Source organism: Corvus kubaryi, unplaced genomic scaffold (assembly GCF_017639235.1).
Source record: "Corvus kubaryi isolate FWS band 111438036 unplaced genomic scaffold, C.kubaryi_AGA036_p1.0 37334, whole genome shotgun sequence".
Taxonomy (NCBI): Eukaryota; Metazoa; Chordata; class Aves; order Passeriformes; family Corvidae; genus Corvus; species Corvus kubaryi.
In genome coordinates this window covers 16,595,458-16,621,291 of record NW_024581108.1, presented here as the reverse complement: position 1 = coordinate 16,621,291, position 25,834 = coordinate 16,595,458, and the positions used below count along the sequence as shown (strand labels likewise).

The following is a 25,834-nucleotide window of genomic DNA, read 5'->3' as shown; positions in this document are numbered from 1 at the left end:
ATGTCCGAGTCTGTTCATCCCACTGGGTTCTCACCAGCACACTTAACATAAGCCCAGAAGAATGAACTATATTTCTAACAGTCTGCATCTGTGCAGAGAGCAGGGCAAAGCAAAGGTCTCATTTCCAAGGATACCATGCAGACACAGTTCTTTACTGTCGCTCTCTAGGAACGGATGCTCTCACTGATTCATTAAGCCCCCAATAAAATTTGTTTATATGGATTTGATATTTCTCTTCCCTGAATATCAAGAAGGTCCTTAACAAGTGACAACTGTAGCATGACAATGATTTTAAGACTAACCTTTCCCTAGAAGCATAAACTAGCTTTTACTTCAAAGTAATTGCCAGCCTTAATTTTCAACAGAGGTAACACAACTAGCACCAACAATGCAGCACTCATGTCTGTGCCAGGTACTGTGGCAGCCCTGCCTGCAGGTCAGCCCCATGGTGTCACTGGGGCAGCCCTTTTCCAGCAGACCCCTTTCAGAGTGCTTCACATGCTGGCTACACACTGCCAGCCAACACGTGTCACGAACTGCCTCCTCTTGCTGCAATGGCTCATCTAGTAAATCTTCACTCATTCAGTTCATCACAATGTTTGGGAGAAGATTTAGAGGGGTAAGAGAGACCTGTCAAAGAAGCTGGATAGTCTTTCAAAGCTGCTTTAAAAGTCAAGAGTGGGTGATGGGGTGGTAATTTATAGGCATGGCATTTAACCTGCAGTAACACCATCCCCTGCACCTGGCATTACTTTAGCCCATCACTTCTCAAAGGCCATAAACTTTGGACACACAGGTCTTCATTTTTCTTGTCGCTGTGGGAGACACAAATCATGCAAAGCTGGAGCTGTGACTTGGCCAGTCCCAGGAGGTGATCTGAACATTAGCCAGACAATGTATACTTGGAGCAAGTGCCTTGGTGGGGGGGAAGGTGGCCAAATGAATGAACATAAGTGGGACCAACCCACTTATGTGTTACTGTCTCTGCAAGGATGCCAAGCACACAGCAGACATGCACCTTTCCGTCTGTTTTGTTTCCAAGTGACTCAGGCCAACTGGTGGTTTATGGCTAGAGCTTAAGACAAGAAGATCTGCTTACTGCAATACAGTTTACAAATATTAAGGCACCTTGACTTCAGAATCCTTGTGTCCTTGCTCTCAAGACCTTTGTACTTAAGAAAATCCCTTTTAAGTCTGGAAGGAAAATATTCCAGAGCTTCGGCTGAATTTAGCTCTATTGTCTACTGCACTGCCAGCAGACTACTATACTTCCTATGCAGAGAGGGTACAAGGGGAGAGTTTGGACAGTGTGTGTTAACATGGCAAACACACACTGGGATGATCTGAGAGAGCCTTTCAGTCAGAGGACAGCAGAGCAGAGAAGTTCATAGGTTAAAATGAGGGGCAGGAGAAAGATAAATTTTCTTTTCTTATCAAACAAGGACTCCCAGACCAACACCTAAAGGAAGGCACAATAAGGTGATCCAACTCTCAGTTTTTCACTTAATATGGAATTTTTTTTTTATGTCACCAAGTGCAGTCCATTGCAACATGGTAATAAATAATGATTTAGAAACTGTATGCTAATAAAAGTAACCTCCATGAATCCAAAAAATACTTGGAATATAAGTTGTGCCATCAGTTTTAGGACTTCAGAAGCTGCTTTAAATAAAACGGAAAAACAAAAGCCACAAAATATGTTTCTGATGTGAATCAAAAGATCCATAAATCCCAGTACTGCTCCTGCACACAAGAAAACACTAAAGAATGGGATGCAAAGCTTGGCCCAGCATCACCTGGGGAATGAATGGCCTGCAACCAGCATCCTAATACCTTTTCATTCTGCAGCAGGGATGGATTTTGAGGCCAGTTCCAGTGGGATGCGGTTTGGTGCCACAATTTCAACCTGACCCTCCTTGTCTAACTTCCTGGGGTTGCTTCCATGCACAAAGCCAGTGAAAACACCCACGCAGCTGTTCAAATATTTGACGTCTGAACTAGTTGACATTATTCATTCATCTCAGGCTCATTCAAACCAGATTTCTGGACAAGTGCTGTTATAAATGGATTAAGAAGACCACTAAATGCAAGGAAGGCCCAAAAGGACCACACCTGCTTCTCACTAACTCAGCCCAAATGTAAAGAGGGCTCACAACTTCAAGCTCCTGCTGGTGGTGTGCGCTGCTATCCAGGAGAAAGGAAAACATGAAATGGAGCACAGAGGACAGGAGCTTCCAGAACACCCCCTACCACTCCACTCGGGTGATTTGCAATTCAATAGCATGCACTGAGAACAGGGAAGGGTTCCTCCAGCAAGGCTCTGCTTCTGAAGGTCACACAACAATTCACAGCCATCAGCAACACCGCCTAGAGCAGACCTCTAAAGCCAGTGTGTTATCCAGAGGTCAATGCTCAGGACCAGAACTTTATCCCCAAGTGTTAACAAAGTGAAATCCAACAACTGAATGTTAACTTGTGAGTTTGACCTAGGAACTCATAAGAGACGTGATCTGTTATTCACAGAAGCAGCTGTGACTTCTTAGGAGTCACCCAAGGCCTGAGGAATGTAATTCCACATGTGAACTTGAAAATGCTGCTTTTAAATGAAAAAAGAACAAACACAGTGCACATTACTGCTGAGCAGCTTGGTGGCATCTCAGTACTCTCCTATACCTTTCCTCTTCCTTGTTGAGAATTTTTTGCTCTTGCTGTGCATTTCATAGGAGGCAATCCCTTGTCATATGCTGCCAGCCCCAATACAATTAGCCTCCTGATGCTAAAGCAGCACAATTCTCTGACAGTCTCAATCCCAGCTGCCTCCTTAAGGACCAGACAAACAGAAGTGAACAGGCAGGTCAGACGCTGGGGCCATTAAGCAGAGAAAAAACAAAGTTACAGCTCTGTCTCCAATCCCCATTGCTCTTGTAGCCAGGTGCTCTGACAAGCAATTCCAGCACTGGTATTGAGTGGCACCTCTATAAACCCTGTGACAGTTTGGGAGACAAACTCACCCATCAGTCAGAATGTACCTATCAACATCACTTACCTAGCACTGTGTACACAGCTTTCTTTGCTTGGGCTTGTCTTAGAGCAGTCTGCCTGAGCACCAATTCGAGTTAGTTTCTGAAAAATTTAGGTACTCTACACAACCAACAGTGTTTCTGAAATACTGACTCAGAGTCAGGAAAGCAGGAAAAATTCGCATGCCTCTTAACTGCTGCCAGCTTCAAGCACTGGCAGGCTACAGGAATCAGCTGAGCTTGAAGGTGAAAATGCTTCCCATTCTTGTCATGTACCTATTAATAATGTGTGTAGATAAATCTCACCAGAAATCTTTTCCTTCCCCTTTTTGTAAGTTATCATAGCACTTTTCTTTCTCCTAAGTTGTCCCCTATGCCTAAGCATCCTCTCTGACCTCTGCACTGCTTCTCAAATCTCACTTCCTTTGTGCAGTCCTCCTGATGAGTGGTCACCTGAACAACTCTTGAGTGAATGGTGGCCCAGGCTAAGATCAAGAGTCATTAACATGATATATAATAAGCAGATTCACAATACAGATAAAAGGACTTCACATTCAAGTCCCTCCTTTTCTCCATCACATTCAGTGGCAGATGGTCAAAGTGACAACATATGCTGCTACAGGTGCTGACAGCACTGCTGGCTCCTGCACAGGCATGAGCTCACACGGAGACTGGCAGTCTTAAGGGTAGAATGGTAACACAACCAGACCACTGCAGACCCAAATGACCCAGCTTAATTTCACGAGCACAGGTAGGAAAACACAGACCTACTGTGCCTGACCTCTGCTCCTCAACTCCTATCTAGGCAGATCACTTTTGGTGGCCAGCTGTTCTGTATATATTTTAAATTATATGTTTATATTTAATTATCACTCCAAAGAAAGCCAAGGAAGAAAACTAAGACATCAGTATTATAATTCGCGCTACCACTGTGAATGCAGCTACTGGATGCTGCTCATGCAGAGGATCAAACTCATCTGGATAACTAACATTTCTTCAGTTTGGCCCCCAAGGAATGGGGGGTGGGGGTGCGTGTGAAATCTATACTGGAAATATTCTAGAAATCCTGAATTTTGTGTAAATCCCGTAAATGGGTCTAAATTAAAATCCATCTCAGAGGCATAGAGCTCTATTGGGGCCTATTTTGGCTGGGAAGAGGCATTCATTCTGTTTGCAGGTAGTATACATGTGTTCAGGAAAGAAGAAAAGCCTCCCATAAATCTCCAGAACTGTGGCCTTTGCTAATTACACTCCTTGCAGTGACCCCCTTCTGTACAACCTCCCTTTCCAGCACATTCACTCTATTTTCTTACCAAAATGTCACTCATTGGCTTCTTGGAGAGTAAAAACAATGAAGGCAATAAAAGTAGTTTATGCAGACTCACGGCCAGGCCTCACATACTTCCGAGAATGGCTCTAAACTGGGTTTATTTCATCATCTGCTGAAGTATCCCAAGCTAGTACTAAGAGGACAAGGTGGCATGGATGCCATTTTATTGTGAGACATCTGGGAAGACACAGAAAGCCGCTAAAAATTCTTGAAAATGAGAGCAAGGCAGAGATGAGGCCATGTTGAACCTACAGATCCATAATGCCTCCCCAGCTTAATTTTTCAGCAGTGAAATTGTTCCCCCACTTTTTCCTAGCACCAACAGGGATAGAATACTTCTGGTGAGGTTCCCAGCCTGTTGCAGAAAAAAAGATGACAATCAGAAGCCAAGAAAAGCTGCTTACAAAACAAGAGTTTCATTTCTCTGGAGCCAGATCCATTTAAAGCTAAACGGTGATTTACCTGGAAAACTGACACCCAACTGTGTTGTTACAGCACACACCTGAAAGAGCAGATGCATCCATCTGATGCCATCTATTAGCTCCCACAGAGGCACAAATGGGCTGTCAGACCTGACTGCTTACCAGTGTGGATGCTTACAGGGATCTCTGCTCACAGATCACACAAACAGCTGCCTTTAAAGAAAGGGGCCATATAATTTTACAACCATTAACATAATTTTGCAGCAGCATGCTGAACAAAGGGCAGGCAAGCACTGCTGTACAGAGTAAGAGCCAGCTGCTGCAAGGCTCAGGAAGAGGCTTCCCCACCCCTTGCAGCATTGACGAGTATTCCAGAGATGTCTTTTATGCCTCCAGGTACAGATTATGGCTGCAGAGGGGAAAACACACTCGGACCACAGGTCTGATCTGGTTTGGCCATTCATGGCTGCCTCCTAGAGCCTCGTGCTGGTGTGATACAGGAAGGTGAGAACAGCCTCATGTCTGTCTCAAAGGCTGCTCTTCAAAACCCAGAGCTAAAGTACAAAAGCAGCAGCAACAGCCATGGTCTTTGCAGCTACAGCTCGTTTTCCACGGTTAGGGAAAGGTGGATCTGAAAGCTTTTGTTCCCCTGGGGAGAGGGTGGAAACAAACAAAAAAGGAAGAGGGAGAATTAAAGTAATCTTGAATCACTAAGCAGATTCACATCACTGGATCAATAAGCACCACTGACAGGGATCACAGGAATGTCGCAACTTTGCCAATAATAAAGCAGCACAGCAGAGCCTGGAGGATGACTTTTCTAAGGCAGCCGAGCATGAAGCAGCAAGGCTGGTGAACAGCTGAAAGTGACACCCTGGCTTACATCGGGCTGCTGCCAGTGGTGGGGCTCAATGCAGTTTGCTTTAAATAATGATGAGCACAGAGATTGTATTCATGGGGGAAAGGCAACCAAGGACTGGAAAAACCAAGGGCTAAATTTCATAGGCCAAACACATGTGCTCTTCCTCCCAAACTAATTCTTTTCTGGGGTGGAAAGAAGAAAGAAAAATCAGTGCTAATTTAATCAATTGATCAGTCTATTGATTGCAAAACTGGAGCTGCTAGTTAGCCATGTGCTGTAATGCCCTCAACTCTGAAACCACAAAACACACCATTGATTTCTTCACTTCCAGCTCCAAAACAAGAAATAAAACTGGGCTTTCAGTGGAAAAACAACTTCCTCATCCAGGGAGAAGATGCAAGCAAAGAAGAGAGGCCAGGAAACAGGGACAGCCGCAGCTTGCGAGGTTCAAACTGAAATTAGTTACAGATGCAGTCACAGTGTCTTGTGTAAACTCTATCGATTGGGTGGCTGACAGTCTTGGGAGCCTCCATAGTAGGACAATCAATCCGGCTGCAGTGTCACCTGCCACTTTGCTGAACAGTTGACAATGCAATTATCCAGTGTGGAGGCAGGGAGTTGGCGTGTGTCAAACGCAGTTAGCCACTTTCCGGGCACTACTCGATAATGCGTTTCACCGCCGTGTGTAGGAGACGACACACGGAGACAGGAGCTGTTTAGAGCCATTGAGACCTGTGCTCCCTTTTTCCTTTAGAAACATCTCACTGCCCCTGACTTAACAACTGTATTCTAAAATGCTATTAAAATCACGTCAATCAACTATTGTGTGCTTAAAGCTCAAGTTTGACCTGAGTGTCCAAGAAGTAGGCTGCAGTTCTAGCAAAACTGCAGACCCTTGAGGGAAAAAAATTAAAAATTTATCAGATTACTATCTTAAAGCTGGGGATTTTCAAAACCACAGCTAACAGACCACTAGAAAACTGGATTGCAGAGCAACTGATGTCTGAGATCGATGAAAACTGAAGTTTAAAGGAACTGTCAACTTGAAACCCAGTCTACTTCAAAAAATTGAGTAGTTTCAGGTGCTCTACCTGCTCCCTTACTCCCCCTGCTAATTTTCATGGTGTTACAACCACATTTTCTGGTTTCTTTTTTTGTCCTCCTTCCTCTAGGAAGAGCGTGACAGACATCCCTTTTCATCCCCCAAATATGATACATAATACTGTAAAATGGAGAGAATCCCACTTTGTCCCAAAGAAAATCTTTGCCTGGTTAGAGTGCTGTCAGTATCACATAAATCAACCACCAAGGTCTAGTTGATTGTGCTCCTTTCAGCTAATGCATTCTGGCAGTCTGAGCATAAAAATTAGATTCTTAGGTTTTTGTATGCATTCAAGTTACCAAAAATGTACAATCAACAATGACTAATTTTAACGGCTATCCTCACCAATTTCTTTTTTTCCAGTTAAAATTATTTTTACTTTGCTAAGTCCCATTGATTACTTTGTGTTCTAAAATGAAGAAAATGGTGCTCCTTGAAGAATTATGTGAACTTCAAACACACATGACATTGGGCATCAATTACATGACAGGTCATGCTGGCTTTTGTAAGTAACGTAAGAGGTTTTTTCTTCTTAGATCACATACTACTCTAATCTGTTTTTCTGGCTCACTAGAGTCAACTTATGATATTAATATACAGGACAATACTTAAGAAATATTTATTAACCATAGAACCCTTCAAATTCTATATGCAGACACAAACTACAGAGGAAGAATCAGGTGCAGCCCATGTGATTATTGTATCTAACACTATGCAAACAGATTTTGTTAGCATTTTTAGGTCAACTATTATCTTCTGGGCAAATACTTGCTGTCAAAGGAGAGAGGTGCAAACATTAAGAAGTGGTTGGGCTATTACATCAGTCCAAATTATTGTGCTTCTGCAATGTAGGGATTACCAGGATTACCACTTTTACACAGCGGCTGAGGTAAGGGATACAAGTGCTCTGAAGCTCAGCAGGGATAGGGCACAGAATAAGCACATGAGAAACACGAAATTTATACGTCTTGCCCACTTGGAAGCTTACAGCAGATAGAAGTGACCAGCAGAAGGTAGCAACCCAAACATAGGAAGGCTAAAATTCAAGGACTGAGAGGCTGGGAAAGATGCTCAGATGTACAGACACATTCACCTTAGAGAGAGACGCTGACACTGGAAACGTGGCAGAGAAATGTACTGAACTGAGCTCTTGCAAAATGGGGGAAGATTAAGAATTTCACTACAGCAAAGATTCCCTATACTCTTACCACAGACTGCTCTTGCATCCAGGCTGAAGTTTGCTTCAGCCTGCCAAGGTAAAATGAATTCTTGCTCATCTATACAGCAACAACAAAACTGATTCTAGTTACTAGACCACTCTTCCAAAAGGCCTAAATATGCCAGTGACATCTTCCATTTCCCACACAGTGTCTTAAGAGAAGTCACACACTTACTGTTCAGCTCAAACGCTCTTGCTGCATTTGAGTAGATCAGTTTATACCCTCTTACCAGTATAACCTTAAATACAGCCTTAATCTCCTGACATGGGAGAAGAGAAGTCTCCTTGCCTCTTGAAGCTTTCCTGCATGTCTCATTATATTTTATTTGAAAAAGAGGGCACAGCTGGCTACTAAGTGAGATTCTAGAGCAAGACTTTTAAGGTTTGTCACCAGCTCTGCTACTATCTTTGTAACACTAGAGAAGACGCTTCTCCATGTTTCCACACGTGTCAAACACAGATTTTAAGAGTTTCGTTGTAGAGCTCTGCTTTCATGAGATCACAGAGAGATGCACAAGTGAGTTTTCCTTCTCTACTTGGAGCTTTCTGCCAGGCAGTTACCAGACCCAAGAAGTCACTGCAATCACAAAATCCTGTTGTTGAGGTAGGAGAACAAAAAGGTATCTATTTAGGTTCTGAGGCCAGGTCCTCACACGTGAAAGAATTATTCTAATGCTGCACGGATTTAGAAGGAGAACAAACTGGAGGAGCATACAGCTAGTGCCCCAATGCTCCTTCTGGGACAACTAAGGCACACCGGATTAAGGCTGGCCTACAACACTTGCTGCTCAAACTGAAGCATATCTTGATTCTGTGGCGATCGAAAGCTGACAGTGGGAGGACTGCAGCCATTTGCTAGAAACTTTTAAACATTTTAATACAGTCCCACTTTCCAGACAGCTGCCCTAATTGTACATGACATGAGATCCAATGCAAATGGACACCCAAGGATAACTGTAGTTTGTTACAGCTTATAAAGGCTTTACCAAGTTCCTCTATGCATATGCTTAGTTGTGCTGTTCTTTTCCCTTGGTAAGACATTAACAAACAGATCCAAGGCCTTTGCTAGCCTGGGAAGAGGGCAGCATGGAAAAATAAAAAGAAATACAGAAAAATAAAGAGAAACTTCAGAGCTAAGTAATCCCTGTGTGTTTCTCCTTCTTCAAGAGTATTACAATCTATCAGACAGATCCTTATCATGTTGATCTTTCTTAGAAAGTATCCTTCCCTGAAAATGCCCTGCTTGCCATTTTAACATTTTCAAAGTCTTTCTCTGTTCTGTGTTATTTTTGATGCAACTGATCTGCTGAAGCAAAAGAAACCCAGAAGAGCAATGGTGACTAGCTTGCTAATGCACCTAGAGGAAGGCTTTTTGGTGGGGGAGCTGAAGGGGAGAAGAGGAGGACAGGGCGGGTGGAGAGAACTTAGCTACAATTCTTCAATTCTTTCATATCTAAAGAGGACAGCAATCTCTGTTCTATCAGACCGCACGGTTCGTGCTTTAAATGGTACTTGCTGCCAGCTTGCTTTCCCTGTCTCTCTCCCTTTGAAGCAGACTGGACAGCTTCCTCAAGCTGGCGTTATCACTCCCTCTAACCACTCTTGGCAGGCAATCTAATTCCCCCTGAAAAGGTCACCGCCATTTTAACTGCCTTTCAATCACATTAAGCACGCTGCCGCTCGTGCTCAGAGCACTGCGCCCGCAGCTCTCCTGACTGAGGTGCGATCGATAAACTGACATCCTGCCCCACACCCAGCTCCCCAACCGCCCCAGCCGTGCTCTCCTCCTTCCCCTCTCCCGGACAAGCTGCCTCCTGGAACGGACGGAAAGAGACCAAGTGACAAAATCCTCTCCTCAAATCCGAGGCAGCAGAAGGGAGCTGCTAACCTGGCATTTACTAATCTTTGTCCCATCTGTTAAGAAACAGAAGGGTGCAGGCATCCCCCACCCCCCTGCCTTCCCCAGACCTACAGAGGCAGCAACTTCACAGGACAGTTTGCTTAGGCACCAGTCCAGACACCTTTGAAGCTGTGTTACAAAGAACAAGCCTCCCTCAAGCTTCCCTCAATGCAATCATTACCGTTATCTCTCCCCCCGAGCTGCCTTTTTTTTTTGCAGTTACGAGTTATGTGTTCCACCCATCGATCCCTGTGTAAGACACTGTTTTAAGTCCTCTTGCCTTTTGACTGTGCTAAGCCGTTTAAGAGATGACAGCAGCTTCTATCAGTGTGAAGCTGATGTGATTCTTTTCAGATAAAGCACTTTTTTTCCACTTCCCCCCCTCCCTTCCCTTCTTTCAAGTAAGAAACATACACACAAAAAGAGACACCGAATCTTTCAAAGAAAAAAAAACCCTTTTGAACTTCCCTCAGGAATTCTTTAAAGGGATAACCTTGCAGTGTAAACACTGAGGGTAATGTGCATCCATTCCGGACTGGAAGAGAAGAATTGCTACAAATATGTTGAGCATTAAAAAAAACCCAACAAACCCCACATCAGAGAGGAAACCACTTGACGCTTTCACTTGCGAAGCCTTGCTGGCATCCTAAACACAGAAACTCATTAAAGATGGCATGAAATAATCCTGTGCAACAAAGAGCTTCGGAGAGGGATGATTCAGAGACATGCGGAGAGATAGTTACTGAATGTTCAGGTATTTCAAGAGAAATTGTAGTCTTGTGACACTGTGCTGAGGCAGGGGAATATTTGATTATTTTATCTGTACAGTTTTACACTTTGAAGTACAAGCTTGACCTAAACGGAGCTTGGTATTTCATGCTGGTGTTCTTCTGCACCTAACCCCAAACAGAACCACAAGCTCTCCTACAAACCCCTACTTCAAGCAGGACCTCTGCTGAAACAAAGTGGTACCAAACCCTATATAATTGCCAATAATCTTCATTTACACCCTGCATCCTTCTGGTTTTGGAGAGCAAATTGAATGATAGAAAATGATGCTTTAAGAAGCCAGGAGGGCAGATAGAAGTACTAAACATTTCCTGACTGAAATCCTTCACCAAACCAAACAGCTTCAGAGACAACACAGTGATCCCTGGACTTCTCAGTCATGCCATATTCCTACTTGCTGCCATAGCCTGTTCTTTCCACCTGCTGCCTCAGCTATGCCAAGCTGCGGCGGCCAAGTAGGTGCACTTTGGCTCTGCTACACTAGACCTGACTGGGGGCTTGCAGCTCTAACACAAACAGAGAAGACAAAGAATTTCCAGCTTCTAAGACAGCCCCTCAGGTTAGAAGAGCAAGTTTTCCCTGCAAGTGCTTTGGAAGCAGAAGAGTGTCATCTTAGGAACCTTAAAAGTGAGAGTTTCAGCCTATGATTGGTCCTAGGTTTTAGACCACCTTCCAGAAAATTCAAACAGGGCTGTTCATTTCCGTGATGTTTCTGTTTTTAAGAAGAAAAACCCCAAGGTTTCTCAACCTTACTCCAGCTGGGAATCTGTCAGGATTTTCCATATAATTGGCAAGAATTTTCCTCATGTTGAGAGTGGTATGAACCTTGTCTGCTAACCAAAAATGATAAAAAGAAGCCAGGATCAGTGTTAAGTTCGAGTCACTGCTGTAATGCTGCCCAATGGACTTATGTGCAACACACACTGGCCACAGTGTCCTGCTCCCCCCCTTCACCCAGCTGTGACATCTCCTCAAAGCAACACACCATTAACCAAAAATTAATGAGACACATGGCCATCTCTTTTCCCCTCCGGTTTCATGTATTTCCCCATGTCATCTCTTTAGACATTGGTGACATCCCTGTAGCCTGGCAAAGGCTGTCTGGCATTATAAAAGACCTTTGATTTCCACATCACTGCTACTTCTCAGCAAAGGGAACAGAGCCAAATGCAAAGCCTCAGGTGACGGGGGTTAACGAGGGCCTTGCCAACTCCACACAAAGCAGTTTTAAGAATTAGAAAGCATCTACCAAACGTTATGCTATGCTTCAGGGCTGTAAATTAAGAATTCTGTCTGGCAAGAGCCAACACTGGCAGAGAAAGAAGAAAGATAGTCACCTTAAGGTTACCTGAGAGTGCACATAGCAGTCCTGAGTGATGGAGACGCATGAATGCCAGCAGTCAGAGACCAACAGGAAAGCCACAAAAGAGAGCATGAAAAAGTGTAACTTAATTAAAAATAAATGCAAGCAGCCAGCTGTAGGAGATCACTCCAGCTTTGCTCTGGCTTTTCAAATTTTACAACAACTTCTTGCACAGAGTACGTAGGTACCCTGTACATTATGTCTGATTATCCCAAAATACTAGGTAGAAAGTTGGTAGGAAAGCCACTGTTTAGGGAAGAGGACACTTCTTTAGAGAAGCATGGCAGCTGTTGAATCCAGCTGCCAGCAGAGGTGTGCTCCAGAGGAGGAAGGCCAGGTGCTAGAGACCTGCCAGCTGCTCAGGTATCAGGAGTCTCTTCCTCAGCAGTGGTTCTGTCACAAAATGCTGCACAGGGAGGATGTTTCTCACTAGAAATACTACGGGGACATTCCTGTGCTTGTGAGCTGATCTGCAGACACCTTTCATCCAGCACCACAAAGAGGAGTCTAACCCAAAAGCCTTGTCAGCAGAGTGATGATGGAGGGTTTTAGAACTGCATGTAGTTGTATTCTGCTTTTCTCCTGGACTTCCCATCTTTTCCTGGATCTGTCCATGTAATTCTTTAAAGTGTCACAAATGTGCCAAAAAGGAAAGAAGAGACAGACCCCATAATTCCTGACAGAAGCAAGGCCATCTCTAAATATGAACGAATGGCCCAAGTATCTGTTCATGTGTGTGCAGCCATCTCGCAGAGGTTACAACACTGACTGATGCTAGAACCTGTCTAACTTCTGGTGGAGGAAAGCAGGTGATCTACATAATAACAACTAACACATCCAGAATTCCTTAAAATACTGAAGAAAATGCAACACAGAGCAAGTACTTTATATTTACCCAGCCCAACCACATAAATTACACGCATTTTGTCCACCTGAAGCCTCATTTGAAAGAAGGTCTCCATATAACCAAGGCAATGTGGAAGGTTCAGATCACACTTCAGTGAGTTAACTCAAAAACAACTGGGAACATTAACCAGGTGAAGACAGCACCATGTCCACACCAAAGGAAGTAGAAGATCATGCTCTCCTCAAATACAGGTGTTTGGTGGGGGTGAAGGAAGAAATTACTCATGCACAAAAAGGGAAGAAATGAATTGAATAGCTTTTTCTAATCAGGACTAGTAGTGACAACAACAGAGGCACACAGACATCCCATGCTTCCCTGCTATAGATTGTAGCGTCTATACTATATAAACATAGTCTAAGATCCTGCATGGTCTCATCAGGCCTCTACCGGGAATCATGCAGACAGAACTCTCCATACAGTCACAAGAAAAGTTAGGCTACTGACACAGGATTCAACAGTGTGAGCTTCACTGGGTATCCTTTAAAGCCCAAAGAAGCTGCTCCTTCAACTCTGTGCTCCTGATCATCTGCTCTGCTATAACACAACTACAATTTAATTTCAGAGGAAGGCAAGAGCAGACCAGGAGTGCCTGGTTTTAGCTGAGCATACGGCTAGCTTTTAAGTCCAACTCCCTTATGCAGTAGCCTTTCCCCTCGAGATATTTTAAATTAAAATCCAAGCTGATACAGGAAGAGATCACATCCCATCCTCCTTATTGAACGAAGGGAGCCAGCATTCCTCCTCTCATTAAGCATGCGCTACATGGATTGCTTGCGAGACTCTTGTGAGTGCCTGAGGTTCATGCCAACGAACAGTTTAGTAAATCCTCCTCTTTGAGGCCAAAGGGCTGAATGTAAGAAAGGGGCCAGGTTTCTAGCTAAAATTACTTTCACCAATAAAGCTCACGAGAGGTCAAATTTTGCCATAACTCACTCTCTCCTTGGTAACTGATTTCCCCGTCACTGGGGAAGGAGCAAAAGAAGGAGGAAAAATAAAATGTGTTTGTCTGAGAGCCCTAAGGGCTTGCAGTGCTGGAGGTGCAGAGCAGGTTCCTGGATTCTCATTTATCAACCTTAAAAGGGATGGAGTGATAAATGCACAACTGGCCCTTTAATATTTTATGCAGGTGCTAAAGCAACTTAGCTGTCACCTCCAATACATCACCAGAGGCTGATACACCAGCTTTCGTCACTCCAGGCTGGGAATTTTTACAGTTTCATTTCTATTTCCCTCTTTTCGCATATTTCCACGTATTTCTTACTATGTGTGAGATATAAAATGCTCTTTTCCCAAAATGATCTACCCATTCCCTCTTTAGCCACATTTCTTGAGAAATAACCCCATGCTTTGTTCCAAGATTGGCACAAATTTTGACTCTCATCATTCAAGAGAGACAAAAAACTGAAATCACTTTACATTCTGGCAAAAGCTGATGGTTCTGCCTTTTGTGGAAGGGAAATCCCCATGTCCCTCCCTTTAAAGATAGGTAATGATCAACTTCCACAGCAGAATGATTTACAAGTGCCCCCAAAACACCGGCGCACCTCGAAATCCTCCCTCCAGGAGAGTAGTAGCCCGTATCCTCTTCTGGCCGCACCACTCGTACTCTTCAAAGCGGTTGCCATTCTCATTCTCGATGTCCACAGAGTCATCCTCAGTCATGCATGAACCTTCTCTCTGCAGGGGGTAAAGCGGGGCAGAGTGTTGAGATGCATGAAACAGCTCTTTGGGGTTCATAACTCATGGTGGGATGGGGAAGAAAAGCTGGACTGCTCCCAGGACAGCTAAGTATAGAGCGTACAGCAGCTTTTATTCCCACCCCTGCTCCTTCTGATCGAAACTAGAAGTAAATAGGTACTGAAAAAACTTGACAGACAGCCTAAGATCAGAACAAGTTGCAAGTTCCATAATTTTTACTCATGGAAATTTAAGGTCTGGTCCCTACAACAATGCTGGTGTTCGTTTCAACATGCATTCCCCTGCCTTGCATGCAAAACTCCTCTATCACAGAGGAACCTGATACCACAGATTCCTTTGACCCCTAGCAGAAGTGCTCTCCAGTAACCTATTTTTGGGGCATACTGATCAAAATACACCTCTCTTTATATTATGCACCTCTTGAGGCAACAAGTCCTCTACTGAAGGTTTTTCCTGAGAAACATGAACAAAAAGCTCTATGACACAACTCTCTCCCTCCCCCAGGGCTTGTTTCTCCTTCCTTGCTGTCTTTGGGATGAACAGCAAGAGAACGGTTCTGCTTAAAAGCACTTCCTGGAGTAAGGTGGTCATGCAACCTTTACAAATCTCAATCTGCTACAAAAGAACCAACCAAACAGTAATTCTAATGTTGTGAAAGGCACAAATCAGAAAGAACTGTTCTTCCTGTGCTGTATAGGATGCTTGAAGTCCTACAAAAGGTTCACAAACTTCAATAGCTCCACCCTTAAAAATCTACAAATTAGACTTCTGTAATAGCAGAAGGGTGCATGAAGTAAAAAGTTACTAATGCAACAGAACAGAAAAATCCAGAAGAATCCATCTTCCCAGACAAAGAATTGACTACAGATCTTAGGGAGACAGTTAGCATTGCCTGCAAGCTCAGCAATGTTAGTTTTTGCCCCACATTAGGTCAACTGCAGACAAAGCTGGGAGTAGGGAGAAGGGAATGGCAGCTCATGATCCTGCTGCGCCTCTACCTTTGCAAGGCATTGTTCCACATGCCTACTCATCTCCTCCTCGGATCCTGACAGAGGTCGGCTGCAGAGGGGACATACCTGCCCTTCGTCTTGCTTCCTCCGTTTCATTTTTCCAATCCGAGCTGCATGGAGAAATCAGGGAAAGAAAACAAACAAAAAAGGAAGACATGTCAAGTTTGTGATGCAGACTTTATTTGCTCAGCTCCAAATAATAAACCCTTGGCAGAAATGGTAAGCTTTCACACCAGAAAATCCCATTGCAACTTCCTATTCTGACCTCTATAAACAGTACAGAGCCTGCTACTTGGCACTTTTCAGAGGAAATTTGTAACCTGTAGCTGAGCACTCCGATTCCACAGAGGCAGCTACTCACAATTTAACAACTAGGAGGGGGAATATCTGCTGCACATCCCATGGTAAGTTATTAAAACAGTTAAAATCTTTCCCTTGGAAATCTGAAATTGTTTTCAAAGTTGAGTGATCAAGCCACTGAACCCTGTTTTAGATTTTGTCTTCTAAGTCTGATGCCGTTCCACAAACACATCTATTCCCTCTACAAAAACTTGCTTAGAGTGTAGAAGGATGATGTAGCACCTGATAGCCTTGGACAAGGTATTTAACAAACACTTCTAGGACCACAGAGCCTCCTGTACACCCTGAAAAATTTCTTCCCAGAACACCACAAACAAGTCAGAGCACCATCTTGCTAGCAGGTAATATTTATGGAAAGGAAACAGGACCCATTCTAGCTAGCTTCTGGCTCTCTATTGTTTTTATTTCATGAAAACTAGGGGCTACATTGCCTTCCTGAGAGCATGCTCCGGGAAACAAACATGTTAGGAATCACAATGATTAGAAAAAGCAGCCAAGGTAGCCTGTTGCTTAATCCAATAGCTGGTTAATTTGAGCCATCGTTTAATGTGATCAAAACATCTGGAACCAAATAATTTGCATTAAAAAGAACTTCTGTCTTTTATTATGATGGCTTTAGGCAGGTATTACTGAATAACTCAATCACTGGCTGCAGGAAAGTCACTGTTTAATTAATAAGGAAGGTCAAAATTCTGAATGAGAGACAACAAAAAGCCCAAGGAAAGCCCATGTGATAATGTGAGATGACACCACCAAAAAGCTGTGTTAGCCAGAAATCGTTACTGACATTGTGAGCACTGCAGCATGCTCTGAAAGCCTTCATGCCTGAACACTGTGGGATCAACAGCTCCCTGCAGCCAACGAGTCAGAGAAAGCTGCTGGAACGCCAGGATGAGAAGGACCAGTGCACAGGAAAAGTTTCTGTCAATTGTTTTCTAAAGAGCATCTGTTTAGAGCACACACATCAAGAGAATTACAAAGTTTCAGCTGAACACATCAACACAGACTGAAAGGCCTCCTTCAAGACTTTCTTGTTGGCTTCCCTGGACTCAGGACTCTCTGGGTTAAGATATATTTTCCCACAATCTGGAACTAGGAGTATTTATCATCCCCTATGCTCTCTCATGCTCCAGCACTAAGAAAGGTTCAAATTATTCCCTGGGCATTGTTTTTCCTCACTGAAATACGTAAGTGCAAAAACTTCCTGAAAAATAAATCTCCATTCCTCAGATCCTGGAAAGGATTCTGTAAATGTGACATTCCTAAAATAAGAGAAAGCAACTAGAAACCAAAACAAGAATGTTTTTGATATCTGGCACTTTGAACAAGAGAGACTCTCAAGTTAACACACACAACTTTCATAGTTTGTCTAAGTTTTATTTACTGAAGCTCCACAACCCTCTCTTACGCAGAGTTAACCCACGCTCTTTCTGGCTTGTACTTCAGTGTGCAAGAGATTTCTGAAGTTCTGGTTTAGTGCATGCCTCTATCCTTCAGCATGGCTCTTTCATGTAAGTTTAAGATGCTCTTTCCTTGCCTCACTAGCTCTTGTAGAGCCAGCACAAAATAGGGAAAGAGGCTGGAATCAGACTTGACTTAGCGTTCCTCAGCAAACACCAAGCTGGAGAGAAAAACAGAAACAAAGCCTTTTCTCTATCCCGATTGCAGTCACAAATTTCTCTCACCTCATCATGTTTTTAACAGGGAAACGCAGGGAAGGAGCAGTTTAATTATTCTGGTAGGACTCCCCATGGCCACACAATTCAGTTAAAGCAGCCTGCCTAGTGAATTTGATAGTATTTTTAGGGGTTTTTTACTGCCAACCCCCAGTCCATGCACTGTAGCAGTGACAAAAGGAAGACAACTTATTTTGGGTCTTCTAATAAAATCTTGGGACTATTTTGCCAGAACAAGCACCTGATCTGCTGTTGAAATGCTAGTGCAGAGCTGGGAAGAGAACCTCATTCTGCTGCAGCTCTACACCAGACCCAGCAGCCAGCCCCAATCTTGGCTCGTTTAGCTCCACAGAGAAGCAGCCCTTTGAGTTGCGGTGCCACAAGTGAAAAAGGCACTGGAGGAAAGAGGTGTTGAAAACAAATCCCCCTGCCATTTTCATTCTGTGGTCATTAGCAGCGGCAGCGTCGTGCCCGTGGAGGCCAAGGGTGCCCCTGGTGACAGGAGGAATGGAAAAGGAGCAGCCTGGAAAGCACATCCGAGCGGCGCTGTCCCTGCCCGACACACGCAGCCCGGCCATCACTTCCAATCAGCGCGGCAGGGACGGAGCGGCCCCAAAGGCAGGGGCTGATTGTGGCGCTGTCCCGAAGGGGAGCAGCTCAAAAGAACACGCAAGTGAGACCACAGGATTGCTAATTAGTGTTGATAGATGCGATCATTTCTAATTAGCTCACTAATCCCTCTCCCCCTCTCTCCTTTCGAGAGAGCATGGGAGAAGGGAAAAAAAAAAGAAAAAGTCATTCCCTCCCGTAATTCAGGAAGATAAAAATGCAGCCAGTTGAGGACTGGATGTACAAAGAGGACAGAACTCAGGGAAGGAGGTTTTTGCACAAGCCTGACCCATTCTTACCTCTGACTGAACAAAAACTCCATAGTTATTATTCCAACCTTCTGCCAAGAGGTGAGGAGTTCACTAATTATTATTAGCATTAATAATTATTATTAGGCTATCAGAGGGCTTCCAGCACCTCTGAGGCCTCACTTTTAAGGATGTACATTACCCTACACACTGCTCCTGCTGCAAGTGCACATTCTCCTTCAAGATTACACGAAACCATCAGGCACCCAGGGAGTTTAAGTCCCCACAGCAGATGAATGAGAAAGTAGCACATGGAGGTGAGCAAGAATTGGGACACTCTGCAAGGGCTGAGAGTCTGAGTTACGGTCTCTGACTTAACCTAGGAGCTGTGCTGGCTAGGGGAATTGCTCTTCCCTTCCTTGGTATGTAGTTCCCTAATATGGGGCTATGGGAGGTGAGGGGCTGCTTGCACTAGAGAAGGAGCCAAACGGCACTTGACAAAGCCTCTGCTGCTGAGGGCACACTGGTCCCTGCCTTCCCACAGCTGCAGAGAGAAAGAGCCAACCCACCGCTGCTGCCTTACTGGCAGAAGAGACCAAGGATCTTTTCTAACAACAGGCTCTCCCCATCAAGGCTGAGCCTTATTAATGCCAAAAGATCGTGTTACTCTCTAGTTCAGCCGAACTTCCTGGGAGAAAAGCTAATGGATTTTAGTTTTCACTTGTGCTCCCTTCCCCAAGCAAAAATTCACCTTCAGGACAGGGCACTAATTACCTCAGAAGTGCTCTTATGCAGCATCTAGCAGTGGACACTGCACCAACCTCTCCTGCAGCATCAAAGGACATGATTAAGTTACTAGCAATATCTCTTATGATTCCCTCCACCAGTTTGAGTGGTCCCCTGAGTCCTATGCAGACATCATTATCAGCTCCTGCAATGGCAGGCCAATCAAATTAAGTGGAAACATTTTTGTCTCCTTTCCAGTGAAAATCATCCAGCTTTATTCCTCCCCCACCCATCAGCTACAAAAGCACAGAACATGGTGGTGGTGGTTGAACAAACTGCACGGTCTGTTTGGAGAGACAGGCTTAGGGTCACCACCAAAACTGGAATCAGCTTCTCAGGGAGGTGCAAAAGGAGCTTTGTAAGGACCTATTTCACAACTCACCTGAGAATGCCAGCTTTGGAAATAACCCTAAATTTGAGTCAAAGATATTCAAGCACAAGAGCTAGCACCTGCTCTCTTCGAGAGGAGTCCTGAGGAGTGTTTATACCTACTTTTGTTAGGCCTATCACAAAAAGCTTTTGTGAATCATCAACTCATCCAGAGCATCTGATGCAAGGGAACAAAAGGCAGCAGTGGCAGAGCACAAAAAGCCATCTCAAGAATAAGCAAAAACAAGAAAACAGATCGTCAAGAAGAAATCTGTTTCAGACCTTAAGTACAATTTGCTGCTCATCTGCCCAAGAGAGAACATTAAAGGCCAGATTCACAAAAGGGTCTCAGTGCAGTTCTCAGATTTGCATGGCCAAAGTTCCACACAGATGATTTCCAGCAACCTTCAATCTGACGCTATTCTCTGGGGTTGGCACCTACTTAACCCATGTTCTGATACACTAACCCAAACTTTGCGCCTCTAATTTTGAATGACTACCTAACCTGCTCTGCACTGCTAAACTCCACAAGCATCAATTTACAGGGTGGCTTAAAGTTTCCAGTTTGGCAACAGTGGAAATAAGGCAAATGAAAGAAATGCCTCCTTTGTCACACAGGTTCACCAGGAATCAGCACCTCATACTCCTGGGTTCACAAGGACACAACCTCTGGAAAAAGTGAGTTTAGTACAGGTGAGAGGTGCAGGATTGACTCACTGAGGCTGACAGGGAAGTTGTGATACAAACACTCAACCAAGAGCCTAACAGACAGAACATTAATCTCCTGCTCCAGAGCCTGAAAATGCATGTGTCTTACTTACAGCTCAATTTAAGCCACAGGTTTGACTCACAGAAGTAAAATTCTGGCCAGTCAGGTACATGTGAACCATGTAACTATTAGGACTTAATCACATTGTGGCCAGGCCAACAGCAGCCCACAGAAGAGATTTCCTCTCTACCCTGTCTTCCCTTAGCTCCTTTTGCACATTTCCAAATGAACACAACAGGATGGAAAACAGCAAGGTCCAAACAAGACTGAGTCACAAACAGCCTGGGCAGCCAAGATTTGGGTCAAGGACAATGTGGGAGAAGAGCAAACACCATGGGCCCTTTTTATGGGAAGTGCTTCTGGAACTCAGCTGGTAAAAGCTTGACAGAAATACCAAGATAAACTGGTTACAACAATATTGAAAAGTACATGTAAAACATAATAAAAACAAACGAATTTTTTCTTTGACAGACTGCATTTGCCATATCCTAAGTTTCTGCAGTGTGTCAATAAAAATATGAAACAAAGAGCCAGCTGTCTTTGGACAAGTCCTGCACAACTTCTCTTCATGTAAAATAATCAGGATTAGGAAACTAAAGTTGCACGATCAATTACAAGCTCATTAAAATGTGAGATATAGCCAAACAGATTTTTTTTTCCCCTAAAGCACTCCAGCGTTCTCCACCTAAAGCAATACTGCTCAAATAACTCTTCAACAATAATATGGCAAAGCTTACAAATATCCCAGTTATTTCAGTGCAAACAAATGTGGAGGAAGAAACAAGAAAGCAGGCAGAGTTCAGAAGTACAAATGTAAAGACACATGCAGAGAAAGGAGCAGTAGAACCCACCCAACCATTTGGCTGGGTGCAGACTGGACCAGGCATCACTACAGATATATTCTGGGAACAGCAGTAATCAGTCACAAGAAGCAAAGGCCAGAAGGAACCAGTTCTGATCTAATCTGGCCTTCTTTGGGACCCAAAGCACTTCACCTGAATTTCTGCATCCAGCTCCCTAACATTTGGACCCTCTTCATCTCAGGGTGAAGAAAAGAACGGACAGGAAACCCCAGCATTATTAGGGCTGTATATATGTTCTTTCGTTTGCAATATGGCTGCACCCCAAAAGGTACATACAAAAAGAGTAAAATGTCCAGCAAAAACAATGCAAATGCTGTACAAAACTACCTGCCTCCCTTCAGATGAGCCCAGGTTCACAAAAACATCCAACAAGAGGGGCCAAGAGGAGTTCCCAAGAGGAAATCACAGACTGTGCTGCAGCCCTGCTTCAGGTTAGAGACAAAAGCATAAAACACCACTGAGCCAGTTCAGCAGAGCATGCTCTCATCAAGAGCTTCCTTTCATACTGAAAGACTCCACAACACCAAGAATTTCACAAGTCTGGCTCAGACCTTAAAAAAAAATATTTAGAATAAGGTGACTGCACATTGTTGGCCTGAAAAAAGGTGGTAAGTGGGAACTTAGCCCTAGCTATCCAGCTATGATAAAGGAACAGTTTGACATCCTTGACTCCAGAGACCTCTGTCACACAAAACAAGTCACCACAGTGCAGCACCTCAGTGTATCTGAGCCATCTGAAGTCTCTGTGTCTGCCTGCCAGCACTGGCAGCTCTCTGCACTTGTCTTGGAGTGCAGAGCGAGCACCTGCCAGCAGTTACCTGTAACTGGTGCAAGGTAACTCATCTCTTTGGTCTACAACTTAACAGACTTTCAAGAGCTCGCAGTTTTTTGGCCCTCTATGTTGATATTTAAAATTCCCGAGGCTAGTTCTGAATTCAGCTATGTCTAACTCATCAAAGATCTGGGTCAGTAGCTTCTATCTGCTTAAGACTACACTAAACATGGAGAGCTTCAAATTCAAGCAAACTCTTTTGCTATCAGCATAATCTAAAGCCTTTGCTTTTTTTTTCCAGTAGATCTTCTAAATAAACTCCATCAGCGCAACATCAGAGGTGCTATCGTGAACTATCACATACGGAAGCTCGAGATTAATGAGACTCCTGATAGCCTGAATAACCAAATTCTGACTAAATGTTACATACTAAGGTAGCTACAAGCAGTACAAAATCAGATAGCATAACATTGTTACTATGTACGTGGTAAGTTCTGACCTCTGAACTTTGAGAAAAGTTCCAACTTCTTCAGCTCTAATAAAAAAAGTTTCCTTTCAGCTTTTCTTTCCAATTTCAAAGCACAGAAATGGGCTCTCTCTGAAATAAAAGGACCTCTGATTTGGTTTTTTTAAATACCAGGCCACTGTCCACTAAAAACAGTTGTTTACTTGTTAGGAGCACTCAGACATACAAGAACAGAAGTACCATCCCAGCATCCGTGGGTTTGAGAGAAAAAACCCCAAACAAAACAAACCATGACGTCAGATGATAGTCAGGCTTCTTAAAAGTTTACTGCAAGATTCAGCCATAAGAGCTGTGAAAGCTCAGCAGCTAGGGCCCACACAGAAAACACGGCTTTCGGGGCCTGTTTGATACCGGCTGCGGGGATCCGGGCGGTGGGAGCCGCTTCCCTGGGGAGCCGGGGATGAGCGTGGAGGGCTTCACCCCCATGCCCCCTGTGCCCCCCCGGCACGTCGAGGCCCCGGTGAGGCTGCTGGCGGCTCCCGGCCTGCGGTGTGGGGGGCGTGAGAGTGTCACACAACTCGGCCCAACTCTGGAAACTTCGGAGGGGCAGGCGCGGTGGGGGCCGCACTCACCGTTCAGCCGGGTCTGCCGGTTCGCTCGCACCCGCAGGAAGGTCTGCAGAGGGGAAACAAGAGGGAAGAAGCGTCAGGACGCGGATGTAAACATCTCGCCCCATGCCCGTACACAAGGCCCGGCCCGGTCCCCCCACTCCCCGCGCATCCCCGGGACAACGCACCGTCCGCGGGCCTCCCCCCCACCGCAGCACCCACCTCTTCCCGGCCCCCGCCGCCGGGCCCCCTCTTGCCGCTCTGCATAGCCGCGGGCGCCGCGGGCGGGCAGCGGGCGGCGGGCCCGGGATGCGGGTGGATGCGGCGCGGCCCGGCAGGCGCCGCCGATCAGCCCCCGGCGGCCGCCGCCATGTTGGCCCCGGTCATGTGACCCGCGGCGCGCGGGTGAGAGTTCACTAGGCAGTTCCCATGACAACCGACAGGGGGCGGCAGCGCCCGGCGAGCCCGGCCAATCAGAGCCTCGGGACGGCTGGAGCCCGGGCGGCCTGGCCAATCAGAAATCAGGGGCTACTGGGACCCTGTCTACCTGACCAATCAGAAATCGGGGGTACTGGGGTGACCCTGGGGTGCCTGATCAATCAGCAGTCAGGACCCACTGGAACCCAAGGGGCCATGATCAATCCGACCCCAAAGGCACGTTGCTGCCCAGGGGCAGTTGGCCAATCAGAGCCTGGGAACAACGGGGAAGCAGTTTTCCTTGTCCAATAGTGATTGAGCACCCTTTAGGCCGCACGTCACTGGCCAATCAGAGGCTTGGCCCCAAAAATAACCCAAAGGCAGTGGCCAATCAGGCACCAGGGCGACACTCTCCAACTTCCTCTGCCCCGTCAGGGACTGGGGGACGAAGGGCTGTTGGCCAATCAGTGTCCAGGGGCAATAAGACCAGGTGGCCAATGGGCCTTTCCCTGGCCCCTGCCCAGCCCTGGCCCTGCCATGGAGCCCCCAGGGCCTGCCCTGGCAGTGGAATTGGAGCCCTGGGCAAGTGGAGCCCTGTCCTTCCTGGCCGCTGACACGGTCTGCAGCTGCCGGGGCTAGGCTGGGCATCCACCTCAGCTCCAGGGCTCTGACACCTGCCCGCCCTACCCAGAAATGGTTCCTGCCATGAGGACACCTTGGCTACAGGCAGAGCCTGCACTTTCCAGTCTCTCCTCCCTCGTCTCCTTTCCACGTTTCAGCAAACCTGGGAGGTCAAAGCCGTCTCACGGATTTTTCTCCCATATCTGCCGTGCAGCTGTGGTGGAGGATGGCCCCAGCAGACCAGCCTGAGGCTGGGACAGAGCTGAGGGCTACAAATTGGGCAGCAGAGGCTCCTATAAGCACAAATCCCATTTGTTCCCCTCTCTGCAGACTCCTCAGACTTTGTTTCCTGGAATCAAGCCTAAATTTTGGGTCTCCTTTCTGGCACCTGACAGGCTGTCGCTTCTTCTTCAGATGGAAAACAAAAGAACCCCTGATATGTTTCACTGCCCCAGATGATGATGGGCAGCTGGACAGTTCAGGTGCTGGCTGGTGAGCTTTGCACAGTCCTGCCTGTCCTACATCCCAGCTCTGTCTGCCTGCTGAACCTGCAGCTGGATTTTCATACATGTGCTTACTGACAAAATCAAAGCTGCTGACTGTTGGCTTTACCCTTTCACTGAATAGAGCTGTTTTTCGGGAGGCACGCTTACCTGAGCTCCGGGGGAAGGAGGTGAGCCTTCTCCGGACAAGGATTAGGCTTTCAGTCACACTACACTTGCTATTCAGTCACAAATATTCTGTGGGCTCCCTTCAAGCCTGAAATGCCACATTTGCAGTATGGTGTATCACTTGTAATTTGCTGTTGATTTCTCCACCGGGTTTTATTCAGGGTTTTATCTAAATATAACTAAAATGGCATTGTTTTTACTCGAAGCTCCGTCTGACAGAACATACTGTATTTAAGAGGAGCAGCCGCTACTGACCAAATCCATTGGCTGCCACCACCTCTGTCTGATCAGTGTCCATGTAACCAAACTCCAGCAACCAGGCTTGGCACAGGGGAGGCAAGAGGATCCCCTCCTCCCCACATCCAGGAGCCAACCCACTGCCTTCGCTGGAGCTCCCTCTCAGCATGGGGAGCAATGCAGCAAGCAGCAAGTAGCCCAAGTGCTGTGCCAGCCCCTATTTCCGTAGCACTCCTATTCATAAATCTCCTTCCCTAAGTATCCCCATGGTATATAAGCACAAAGACTAAGAAAACGGAGCCACAGGAATTCTGAAAACCCAAACGCCAATAACTCACGTTCTAGCATGTTACTAATACACTGTATAATCATTAGATCACAACACAAGGGACAGTCATATTTCCAGCACACCTCTGCATATGGAAAGCTAAATTTTGCAGACCTTAAAATCACCACCGTGAGAATCTTCTGCTCTGCTTCCTGGGCATGTCCCTTGGTAAGGCAGGCAGACTGAATTCTCGTTCATATTGTGGCTTTATTAAGAATACAGTGAGGCTTTACACACCCCTGGCACCCACTCTGAGGTCCCTTTACACTGCCAGCACAGCATAACGCAGCCAGCACAAACGTAAATGAAAATCAGGCCCCAGAGGTGTTTTCTCCCTGCAGTGCAGACTTACAGCTCCCATTACACATTTGCATTAAGGGCTGCAACCCTCCATAAAATATGCTCACAAACT

General features: G+C 45.4%; 1 protein-coding gene across 7 annotated transcripts in view; it reads right to left on the bottom strand.

Moving 5' to 3' along the window:
• RNF220 (ring finger protein 220) overlaps positions 1–25,834 on the bottom strand; it is a 220,673-nt gene that overhangs the window by 33,182 nt on the left and 161,657 nt on the right. For 4 of the 7 annotated variants that reach the window (XM_042030529.1, XM_042030532.1, XM_042030530.1 and 1 more), the window contains 3 exons: positions 23,173–23,215; positions 15,611–15,732; positions 14,459–14,591 (listed from right to left, as the gene is read on the bottom strand). In XM_042030529.1, the coding sequence (XP_041886463.1) occupies positions 14,459–14,591; positions 15,611–15,732; positions 23,173–23,215 (298 nt within the window). Of the gene's footprint in view, positions 1–14,458; positions 14,592–15,610; positions 15,733–23,172; positions 23,216–23,370; positions 23,544–25,834 lie in introns of those variants that run through there. The other 3 variants (XM_042030533.1, XM_042030534.1, XM_042030535.1) reach the window with 2 other exon arrangements.